At 37.3% G+C, this 12,532-nt stretch overlaps 1 protein-coding gene across 7 annotated transcripts in view; it reads left to right on the top strand.

The window, feature by feature from the left end:
- Positions 1-12,443, top strand: part of ATP11B (ATPase phospholipid transporting 11B (putative)) — a 71,691-nt gene extending 59,248 nt beyond the window's left edge. For 2 of the 7 annotated variants that reach the window (XM_072866505.1, XM_072866506.1), the window contains 2 exons: positions 3,011-3,144; positions 6,897-7,977. In XM_072866505.1, the coding sequence (XP_072722606.1) occupies positions 3,011-3,144; positions 6,897-6,978 (216 nt within the window). In that variant the 3' untranslated portion in view covers positions 6,979-7,977. Of the gene's footprint in view, positions 1-3,010; positions 6,016-6,896; positions 7,978-9,950; positions 10,025-11,399 lie in introns of those variants that run through there. The other 5 variants (XM_072866509.1, XM_072866508.1, XM_072866507.1 and 2 more) reach the window with 5 other exon arrangements.
- Positions 12,444-12,532: the final 89 nt, after the last annotated feature.

Genomic DNA, 12,532 nt, shown 5'->3' with positions numbered 1-12,532 from the left:
CTGAATCATTCTTTAATTCTGCACTTCAGTTGCTTTTTGATTTATTACATGAAATGGGCCATTATCATATAAAGTATTCTGTTTATTGTGATCATGGATCTTACCTTATGAAAATACTTTACTTTATTTGCAGCCCAAATATGAATAATATCAGATACTTCTCTATACCAAATTAATTTTTTTAAAGCATTGTCTCTCCTCCTTTTGTTTCCTGAGGGTTTGTTTCAGCTCTTCAGAGACCATTATGCTCTACTGCCTTACCATGCCAGGTTTTACTTTGATCATAAAACTATGATCATAATTGTCTGCCTTGAGAAAAGGGACTCTTTAGCATAATATAAGTATCTTCCTTCCAGGTAGTGGATAGAAATATAAAAATCCGTGTTCACTAGGCAATGATACACACTATATCTACACATAAAATTGAATTTATTTTTATGTTGTCCTTAATGCTCTCCCAGTATTACTTTACACTTAACTGTGAGTGTGACAAAACATAAATGTTGTTTCCAGGCTTATGTAAGGTCACATGTGCTGTTTTTTAAAAATGCGTAATATTAACTTTTCCATAAATTGTGGTTCAAGCATGATCCTAGCTTTTTGTGAGTATCTAACTTGAGAAGAACAAAGGAGATTCTAGTGAGGAAGAGACACCAGCCCTCCAAAACCCAGAGCTGAGGGTTCACTCCTTGGAAACTAGTTTAAGTTACTCTTGGTTCTTCTTTCTGCCAGTCTTTGAATAATATGTAGGACCGCTAGCTCTCAGGTCAGCAGATTCTAGGGGAAAAAAAGTCTGGTCCATCTGATCCTACATACAACCACTGTAATATGACCTTTTACAGTAACTTTTAAAGGGATTACTTGGTCTGCTTCAAGATAATGGATGGACTAAATACTCTTTTTGAAATTGTAACTGTAGGAACATTGAGAGTTTGTTTTGTATTGCTGTGAACGCAACTGTGAAGATCACTGCACATGCAGCAGGGAGCCTGCTTTCTGACCTCCTAATAGGGATTCCTTCTGCTCTGTGTAATTTCTTGCCTGATAAACTGTGAGCGCAGTATGAAGTGGCTGTGAAGGTCATATTTGCATGTACTGCAATGCTGCAAGCTGTGCTGTTCCTAATTCTGGTATCTTCTGTGACCAGATGCGATGGTCATCAAATAAGGGCGTTCAGGGACTCAAGCTCTGTTGAGGTGTTTTGTTTTGATTTTGTTTTAACCAAAACCCCTTTTAGACCTGTCAGTTCCAATGCTTCTGCTCCTGTCTCTCAGGTGTTTACAGAAGTTGATTGTCATAGTAAATGTTCATTGTGTCCAGAAGACCTCCCAAATGAGTGTGAGTTAGAAGTGTGTGTTCTGCCCGCATTCATTCATGGCCTCTGAGGTGCAGTAACTGAATCAAGGGTTTCAGTTTGTAATGCTTTCTGTAAGTTCATACAGTTGTTAACTGACAGTCCTGTAAGCATCACGTTAAGCAGTGTGACGGGAGCGTCTGGAGGGACAATGGGGAATGGGGAACAGAGCTGAGGAAGGGGCAGGCGTAGGAGAAGATGCATGGAAATGCCAGTTCTGCCTGTGTGCTCCCTCCTTGTCCTACCAGTTGGGATTTTTCTCTTGGATTTCCAAATGCCTCTTGTTTCTGTTAGCTGCCTCTTCTTTGTAGGATAGGAATTGTTCCGTTATGAAGCTGTAATCCGTCCAGTTGCCTGTTTTGGGGGATTAGGAAGGAATGTGTCCACTCACAGTAAACCATTCCCTTAGGAAACTCTGAGGTTCTTTGCTTTCCTTGCAGTGTAGGGCAAGTGTGGGTGGCATGAAAGAAATTGGGGTTGGAAACAAAAGTCTTTAGACAACAGTCAGTGACCTTTGGTCACACGGTAAAAGTTGGGGGAAGCTCTTAAGTGAGCTGTGTCCTATCATGGACTAAGATGCCTCCTCCCAGGTTTCTTCATTCACTGGAGTCTGAGAGTGAGATGAGGATAATGGATGCTTAAATTTAGCCTGTGTGTTTGGCATTTGTTTGACAGGGTGCTCTCACGCAGAGTTTCAAAGTAAACTCAAAAGCATCCCCACACTCCACATTTTTATTTCCTTTTGGAAGGGTACTGAAGTCAGTTTTGGATATTCTCTCTCTAGCAGTACTAGATTTCAGTTAGATTTTAGTTATGCTGAGGTTGACTAGTGTGCAAAAATAATACAGAGGAGCACGGTGACAGATGGCGCTTTAACTTAAACCCATACATCTCTGTATTACTACTTTCAATTTGTTTGGGTCTTTTTCTCCCCTACAAAGAATGAACAGCAGAAAGTTCATTATGCTAATACTGAATTACTGTTCATGCTGGCATGAACGTGACTGAACCTTTCTAACATCAGCCTTGTTTGCATTTAGATAAAAGATATTCACAAAACCAGGAATGTGCTTTTGTTCCTTACCGAGCCAAGGGTATCTATGGTAGTGATATAATGTAATTTATTATAGGAAGTTGCATTCTACACTTCTTGAGGAAGAAATATTACTTATGATCAGGTTGCTGCATTGTATTCTGCAGCCCTGGTCTGAAGCTTTCTCTTGATAGATTTCCCTTAAAACAGGGCAGACCTGCAGGTTGTATAAATTGTTGCACCTCTGCTGAGGTTAATCAAGCATTGCAGCTTAAACTGCATGACGCTCTGCTCCAGAGATTCATTAGAGCTGTAATGCAGAGAATTGCTACCCAGTTTATTTCCAGTGTTAAGCAGAGATGGTGCTAAACGATTTCCATACGCTCAACCAAGGCTGCATTCAAACCTTGGGAAGATCAAATTTTAGTGTATATAGACCTTAGGAAGGGAAATGGTAATGTTATTCATCATTCTAGTTGTCCTATAAAATTGAAAAATATTCAACACTCTAACTTTAAGAACACCTGCTTTTCCTAAGTGTTTTCTGATAACATCTTCATTGCTAGAATCTGTAAGTACTGATTTTTGTATTTTTGTTTTTATTATTTATTTCCTCCTTCCAGCTTACTGAGACAGGTTCAGGTATCAACTGCTTGGACTCCATGTGCTGCTTCTCAGATGGGGAAACAGCATGCACATCTGTTAGAAGAATGCTGGAACGACTAATGGGAAGATGTAGTCCAACCCGGGTCAACAGGTGTGGCATTTCTCTCAATAGCCTTTGCTGCAGACGATTCTCCTATAAACTGGAACCTGATGAGCCTGCAGCAATAGATGTCTAGCAAACCAGCTGCAGGTTTTGCTTATTTAAGTAGAAGTTGCAACTCTATTGTACTTTTTTCATCCTAAAAGATCAGTTTCTTGTTTCTTTTTGAGTGCTTTCTTTTGGGATGGGGAGGGGGAAAAACAGTTTTCAAAAGATTTCTATTAAAACGTTTAGTTTGGCTTACTACAAGTTCTTGTGTTGTATCTATCGTAATTTCTCTTGATTTGTACATTCTTCTCTTGAGAAAATCACGCCTTGCTGCTGTTTTTGTTCTCCTTTTTATGATTTTTTTTTTGGCCTTCATGAATCAGGAGTTGTTTGTAAAGTCGGAAGACTTTTCCCTTTGGGTTCTGGATGTACAACCTCCAAATATTTACCTTGGAGCTTGCATTACTCCTGAAGATATACAAAAGGCTCACACTCCCCCCTTAAATATAACTTCATTGTTGGAAGAAGAGTCTTTAAATCTTTCAGCCATTGATTGATATGAAGATTAAATATTTTTGTAGTATAACTTTTATAATCTATTTCTAAAATCAGAGTAATTGACAGAACAGAGCCTTCAGGTTCTTATAATTTTAAACATTTTTTTCAGTTCTAGAAGGTATATTGTCAAAATCACGTGTGCCATTCCAAAGTATGTACTAAATAAATCTTTTTCCTTCACAAACCATGCGTGAAACAAACCTCAATGGGATAAAAGCATGTTAGAGTAATCAAATACGTCTGAGGAGCAATACTGCTTTTCCAGTCAGCATAGCTGTGAGAAAAGCTCTTACTAAATATGCTTATGTGCCGTCTCCCCATTTCCAAATAAAGAGGGATAGCTAACAAACATGGAAATATTTGGGGGTAGTAATAAAAATAGTCTTTTGTACATCGTAATCTCTCAGTCCCTGAGTGATATCATGGTCCTTCATCGGTCAAAAGGCAAACCTGAAAAAGTTGCATTTCACCCATTTTCAAGGAAACTCATTTTGTATTTGAACAACTCTGTCTCTTTTGGTTAAAGGTTGTGATATCATTCATTCAGTATAAAATCTTGTGTGGGTAATTTTCACTGGCAAGCTTTGTCAGTTCTGATTCTGCCTTTAGCTATTGACTTGGTATGCAGTACATCTCTGTTTTGAACTCTTTGTGTTGAAAACAGTGTCTGTGGTTTCAGTCAGTTTCTCTCTTCTGGCTTGCTTACGAAATTTATTCAACGTTTCTACTAATCTAGGGTATGATTATGCAAAATGTTTCATTCCATATGAAAAATTAACTGTTATGATTAAGTACATTTTTAATTCAAACTCTTGCTGTATAGAAAGCGGGCATGATGTATAAAATAAACAGTTTAATAGAATTTTTAATCTACAAGGTGAGCATTTAATTGGTCTAAAAATCAACATTTTGGTAGCAGTTGCTCTAAGTTTTTTGGTTGGTTTGGTTTTTTTTTCACTTCTCTGTAAAACTGTGCTTTCCAACTGAGGAACTTCTCATGCTACTTTTTTTCATTTATTGTTAACTAAAAATCTGCCCTAATTGTATAACATTTGCCTTAGTAACATGTAGTCTTATAAGGTAGGTATTCTGTGTTTTATTTTCTGCAATGCATTTACATTTTTACAATTTCCTCTTTTTTTCCACTCAATTTTTCTTTCTTTAAGAACTTACAAATATTTATTGAAGATAACTCATATTTGACAGAATATTAAACACTTTTTGAACAATGCTTTTCCTCAGGTTTCTTGTCTGCTTACCTCATGTAATTTTCAGGCAAAGTTCCATCTAGCTGAATAATTCTAGAGCTGTTAGAACACGGAAGTTAGTATTATGTTTAATGAATATGCAAAACTATCTTGGTGCTACACTAAGGGCTTGAAGTTCTGTATTTTTTGCTTCTGCCTCTGGTTGAAATTACTCTGAACCATCTTCTAGTTTCACTTAAATTTATGGACAGTACAACTAGAAAAGACTTTTACTTTTTAATTTAAGTCTTACTTACTTTCTTCAATGACTTCAGTTCCTTCCACTCAGTACTGATGCTTAAAACGTAGTCTAAAAGTCAGGGTACTAAGACTATTTTTTCCCCTGCACTTTCCTGGTAATATGTGAAAGTCTTTGCTTATTTTTAATGTACTAATTGCTTAGATCACATGAGACAGGTAAAAGTTGTGAAATGCTGACGGTACAGTTAAGAAATCTATTTGATTATTTAAAAATGCTTGTAAAATTGTTTAGCCTTTGTTCACAAGCTTGAGCTGCTTTGATTTTTACCTAAAGCTGGTATCTTCAGAAGATTGCGCAGTCCCCAACAGGATGGTCTTTTGCATACTTGTGCTTTATCAAACAGCTTCTTATTCAACCAGGAGGTAGCTGCAAATTATTTTTGTTGAAGTGATGCTTATAAATACATTGTCTGTGAGAGTGCTGTAGAATGAAGAGCACTATTTTAAATAATGTTGCTGTAGCCAGCTTGTGTTGTATTTTGTGCTCCTGATATTCTGTCAAATATGATATTCTGTCAAATAGGATAACTGAATGTGAAATCAAACATGGTATCAAATTTTGATAGAAACTTTGATGAATCAAAGTTGTATAAATGCTTGGAGTAGCGGGCCACATGCATATAGTCTCTTGTACTTAATTTACTGCTTGTAAAATGTATTCAAGAAGTATTTTCTATAGCTTCATTCACCAGTTAGAAGATAAAATGTGTGTTGTGGTATCATAAAACATGTTTTTGTTTGTCTGTTCCATTAAATTGTCTGTCAACTTGTCAGTCACTAAAATATTAAGAATGCTGGATCTCATACATTCTTGTACAGTAGGATTCATTACTGAATTGTTAGAATCTCCCATTAGTGGTACTCGTGTCAAGGCATCGCATGTAAAAGTTCTAAAGAAACAGCAGATTTCTGACAGAGGCAAATTTGGAGGATAAGTTCATTATATTTTGATTTCCTGCCTTCCAACCTTCTATTTTTCAGCTTTTTCACATACAGTCCTATAATATTGTTCAACCAAGAACAGCGTTTCTTCCTAAGTAGCAATCTGTCCTTAGGAGAAAGACAATGTGCGATCCCATCTGAATCAAAAGCTGTGACATGTTAGGTAGTTTTCCTGATGCCTTAAATTTTAACTTAAATTTAACAGCAAGGGATGAAATAGGTTCATGGCTGTAGATAAGTTTTGCCTGCCCGTAACTTTAGACAGCATGGATGTTTAACATTAGAACACTGGCATACTGGGTTACCACGTTTGGCTGTGCGTACCACAAGGCTTTACTAGAATGACCTTAGGCTAAATCAAATTGTAGCATTCACAGTGCCTCAGTTTACGTATGCAGCATTCAAATTTTCCTCGAGGCACAATATTAAAACTTTAGTTCTAAAACTGGCATGTAAACCTCTGGTCATTGTAGTTCATAGCGATGAAAATATCTGTAGTTGTGTGTAAACTTTGCCAGAAAGGTAAACGTAGAATTGTTGATTACATAGTTGGCATGATTAATTGCAGTGTATTTTCAAAGGTTTGAATGAATTGCAGGCGCTTACATGAAATTAATAGATTAGTCTTTTAAAGAGTTACGCTTGCCTAATCTCATAACACTTATCTTTCACTTTCATAGACTTTTCTCCTCGCCTCTAGATTATAAGTTTCCAGTCAGCCAAACTTTTCTCTTATTGTTACTTTAGATCATGGAGTTCATCGGATCCCTTCTATGCCAACGACAGAAGCATCTTGACTCTCTCCACAATGGATTCACCCACTTGTTAACAGGGACATTTGTAAATGCCTTGTGGAAGCCATGTGGTGCTCACACACCTGTAGTAGGTTCTGATGCGAGTTCAGTGCTACATCTCTGCCCTAAAAAAGACTAGCATGACTTCTAAACACAAACCGCGGCTTGTCTTGTGGCCTAGCACAAGTCATCTGGGCAGTAATCACTTCCAATATTTTTCTCTAATTATATCCACAAATTGCTATATAACTTCTATTTGTAAGGAACGCTTTTACCTCTGACCATTTAATCTTTTTTGTTACCCTATTAGCAGATTGGAATATCCTGCATTTGATACTTGAGACATCAGTAGAGCCCAGTGGCAAAATCTTTCTCCTCCCAAATCTGGGCGATCCAATAGAATGGAATTTGCACAATGAAACCTTTAAAAGTTGCATTTTTCATGATGACCCTTCACTTTAAACACACACATTAACTTTGAGCTGTCTCTTACAGATGCTGTCTTAGCAGTTTGCAAATCAATGTTGTTATTTCCATGGACGGTTACTATATTCTATAAGCAATCAGTTGAGTAATTTTTTAGAGTTAAATACAATTCAAATATTTATGCTGGTGTATGAATGGCAATATGTTTGTCATTGCTTTGAAAAACACTGTTAACTTTTACAAATCAATAATTTGGAATAGTAAGGGATATAACAGTTCACTGTTCTCTTTAAGTGTAACTCAGAAGCCAGTCACCTTTTATTATGCCCTCTGTGTCTTGTTAACAATTCTTGATCTTGACATGGAAAAATGTGTAAGAATTGGTAGCCTGTGCAGAAGTCTCGCTAGCATAAATTTTTTGAATTATTAATCCTTTTACAGTTGGGGAATTTTTGCATGCTTTATTCTTTTTCATGTATTTATATTCGGTCATGTTGTACTTTGAGGATACAATTAATGCTTAATTATCTTCATATATCTGAAGGATCTGAGACATTGATGGCAATGTTTTGATACCTAAGTATGCCAATAAAAACAAATTGCACAGATGGAGCTTTGAATGGTACATCTTGCAGGTACATCTATTGTGCCAGTATAAACATGTCTGCATGTTTGGGGCTGGGCAGCCACGTTTGCCTGTTGATTCAGCTAGGATGACTAAACCTATTGGTTGTCTTTAGATGTGGGAGGTAAAATGAAGGTGCTGCCACCAGGGACATGCGTAGAGCATTGCCTTAGGTATGGCAATTTTTATGGCTAGAGGCTGATAAAAATGCTGCTGCTTCTGGACCCTTGTTTGGGAATCCGGTTGGAAGTCAGTCTCTGACACTGAAGTCCCATCGGTAATTGGAAGAATCTTCCTGTCAGACAGTTGAAGATGTAAAGCTGCATATTAAAATTATCTCCGGGGGGGGGGGGGGGGAGGAATAAATTAAATTGAACACAGACTGTAAATAATACCTACAGGAACTCCTTTAATAAAGATGCGGTGCGGGTTAAGCGTAGGATTTGGACAAAGCCAGTATTAGCTGCTTTCACCTTGCCTGCACAAGTTTCCACTGTTGACTTAAGTGCTGTCTCCCAAGCAAATTACATGGCAAATACTTTTTATTTCCTAATTCAGGCAGACACGTCTTACCCTCCTGGTATGATATCTCACTGGGGCCTGGCCTGCTGCCAGAGGAGCGTATCCCTCTTGTTACAGTCACCCCAAATTCTCCTGAGTTCAATGAGCTGCAGGAGGGGAAGTGTTCAAGAGGTCTGACTTTCTTTGTGTCAAATGCTTCGGCTGTTCCTTACCTATAAACAGCTCTGCTGTTAACTATTCTCGTTCATGAGTTTAACCGGTATTATTTCAGTTCTCGTTTGGAACTTTATTTTTGCATTAATGACTGGAAGTTTCACTAAACTGAAGGCTGCAGATACTGCGGGATTTTCAAGATCTCGTTGTTCAAGGCAATGTTTGTATAGTAAAGAAATTGTCATTGCAACCTTGTTTTGAAACTCGTAGTGACTTGAACATGCAGTACATGAGGTTTTTGTCCTGCTAGCATAGATGAAGACCAGTTCACAGATTAAGAAGCTCTAAAAATGAATTATGAAACAGAAGAAACACAATCAAAACACAGCAAATTTTCCTTTTAAATAAGTGTTTAATTCAGTGTTCACAGTTCCTATCTGTATCATGCCTTCGCATGCTCGAGTGCAGTGAAGCTTAAGCTTGAAAATTTCAGTTGTACGCTAGATCCCCACATCGAGTGTCCAGATGATTAAGAATCACTGAAAATCGAGTCTTGCGTACTCTGTGTCATAGGTATTAACATGGGACTCATCTGACTGCATATAGTTTGAAACCTGGTTTCTATGTGGAGATGCAGTAAACGGATTGTCATCTCTCCCGTCCCCAAGAAAACTTTTACCCAGATACGCAGTAGTAGCAAAATACACCTGGATTTCACTCACTCCTGTACCTTCCTTTATATATCATAGCTATAATATTAAATCTGTTCTTAAAATAATGATTTTCTTCTTAGTAGTTTCTCATTCTAAGAGTCTTCATACTGCCATGGATATCTAGGAAAGAAATAAATAAATTTTTAAAATACTCTAATCAGATATCTGCTGTTTAGCTGTATCTTTTATGTCTCGATCACAGTGTTTCACTTCTCAGAAGCACGTGGTTGTCCATGTCAACCGTAGCATTCTAATCATCCAGTCAGTTTGTGTGACCGTGTAACCTCATTACTGTGTGTGGTTAGTGTATCATGTATTGAAATGTAAACTGTGGCTAATTTTGTATAGTAGAAGGCAGAGGCTTTGATATACAACCCCACTCCAAGCATTTAGATTGGCTCAGCTCTGTACATATATGTATTTTGGTTCTTACCACACAAATATGTTAATTATATTTGCACAAAAGAAGCACAGTCCTATATTTGAAGAATAATTTACGTTCATTATGTGTTTCTTTAAAACCTTCCATCTCCTCTCCTCCCTTTCCCCCTACTTTCCCTTTTCCCAGTGTTTGTAAGGTTACCGAAGAAACATGCATGTAAACAATTCAGGAAGAACTTAAGAATCCATCTGTCTGCCAAGGTATATTTTTCTATTTGCAGTAAATCTAAATCAGTAATTTCTCATTTAGTAAGAACGTAGAATTGGTTTGCATAAGACCAGATTTTTTGGTCTGACAAATATTTAGGATGGCAGAAGTGACTGTGTTTTTGTACTGATGTCACGAATCTTTTTAAATGGCTTCTATTCAAGGAAGAAAGGTTTTGTGTATTTCTTTGACAGCAGAAGTGTACGGAACAATTCACTGTGCGTTGGGCACAGTGTAGAATTCTTCATGAAGAAGACTGAACAAAATACAGCTCATTCAGTGTAACGCTAGCATTCATCTCTGATGTAGAGCGTGAATGGGTGAGGAAGAACTTGCTATAGAGAGGAAATGTTTTAGAATTACCTCTTAGCCTTGAAATCCGTTAACGTATGGCAGAAAAGCCTATAGTAGATGTGCTTAGTTAAAAGCAAGAGTGGTGTATAGTCACTTTACTATGCAGTGTCTCTGAAGAAGCACCTTCTCCATAGCCACCTTCAGAACGGGACTGAGTTCTCAGCAGATTTTTGTTCTTGTTCTGTGAAAAATAGGGTTTGTTTTTGTTACTTAGAAAAACATAGTTTTAGTTGCCAAACTTGCACTTTTTAAAGGGTGCAGTGGGAAAGATGGAAGTGGGAAGACGCTCTGAATTGCTTCACAAACTAAACTGTAAATATTCTGCTTAAAATATTCTGTCTATTTTTTAAGGGTACGAGGGGGAGGGGGAACAAAACATGCGAAGGAAGGAATGCTGAAAACTTTGGCTTTACGTTTTCAGAATTGTTTCTTGTTTTGTAGTGCAAAAGATGATTTGAGAAAAGATTATGCAACTTAGAACGCATATTAGGCAACTATAATTTCTTACTGGAAACCTTTGGTAATACTCTCAAACACGTTTTTTATGATAGTATAACTTCTATATTGGAAAAAATCTCATTTTCTAGAGTTAGAAATGTCTCAAAGCTGTAGTCGACATTATTTTTAATAGTTTTATGTGATACTTCTGTACTTCTAAATACTAGGGATTTTGGTGAAATTCAGTGCTCAAAAGTGCTCAATCATAATGTGCTTCTGGCCCATTGACTTTGAGATTCTCTTTTTCTTGGTGCGCAATACCTAGTAACTCTTACCCATTGTCACTGCACTTGCCACTGCCTTGTTACACAGATGACATCATTGTTTTAAAGGAGTTAGTTATTCCTAGAGCTGGGCGAACCGTTCATTATGGACTAATTCTAGCCTTTTTTCTGTTCCTAAATTATTTCCCAGTTAGACTTTCTTCTTTGCAGATCTGTTTGGGGTTTTTTTTTCTGTGAATGTTGTTATCGTTGGTGGTTTTGTATGTTCTTTGCTTCTGTTGTTTGCTTCCAGTGGCATGATTTGTCTGGTTTCTGCTCTCTATTGGAATGACTCAATTTATAACAGGAGGAGGAAAGATTGGAGCCGCGTGGCTATATCAACTCTTGCCGTCAGTCGTCTTAGAAGTGCATTCGCATCGGTATTTGCAAGGCTTCAGCTTTCCATAGATTTTTTTTTTCCTTCAGCTAAATACTGCTTGTAGAGGCATCGGAAATAATAGAGACCTTGTGTGCTGCCCAAGCTTCTGTGGCTTTCGTTAAAAGGAATGTTCTCATCACTTTGAAGTATTCGCCTTGCTCTAGCTGTTCCCACGCTCTGATGTTGTATTACAATAAGTACATACCATTGTCATCACTGTAGATATGACTTTTGTGTTGTTTCCAGTTTGTATAAATGCATAGACGTGAATAAAAGAGGAGCAGGGGCTAAAGACCTCTGTATGTAACATGAAGGGGAAAGCAATGAAATATACTGCTGTTTATGACACGAAGTGTGACTTGTCTGAAAGAAACCCTGAAGTGCACCTAAATGGCCTGTGGTGTATATTAACTTTTCCTCAGCAGTTTTAAAGGAAATTATTTCATACATCAGTAGGTTCTCAACCTCTTTACATTTTGGCAGTGGGATAAAAGATAATCCATGGGGCATATAGTTTAGAAAGGGGGCAATGGTTAAAAATGAGACTCACTTTCAGGTATAAACAAGATGATAGATACCATTATTGCAGCAAAGAATATATTTTTACAATTCCCAGTTATACAGTCCCATGAGAGATGTCAGGTCCTATGCATACAAAAATAACACAGCAGCTGGAGTCCTGTTTTTTTCACTGAAGTGTGATCAAGTTCTGCTTCTTTTTGGAAGAAAAAAACTTGACTGATATGTCCGGAGGAAGTAAAGACGTTGATCCTTAATTGTAGGTAAATAAGGGGCATTGACAACTGGAAACTGTAGCAATAATTAGTACAAAGAAAGAATTTTGGACCTCTGACACTGTGGCTGCCTCATGTTATTTTTGGTTCTCTGACAGCGAGTTGGTGTGCTTGCTTATTGTACAGCTTGGTCAGTAGAAGTTGTTTAAAAAATGGTTTATGAAAATTATATTTATTAAATAAAACTTTCACTTCTAGCTGAGTCATTGTTTT

Source organism: Ciconia boyciana, chromosome 7 (genome assembly GCF_034638445.1).
Source record: "Ciconia boyciana chromosome 7, ASM3463844v1, whole genome shotgun sequence".
Taxonomy (NCBI): Eukaryota; Metazoa; Chordata; class Aves; order Ciconiiformes; family Ciconiidae; genus Ciconia; species Ciconia boyciana.
The sequence above is the reverse complement of the archived record's forward strand: the minus strand, read 5'-3'. Positions and strand labels throughout refer to the sequence as shown.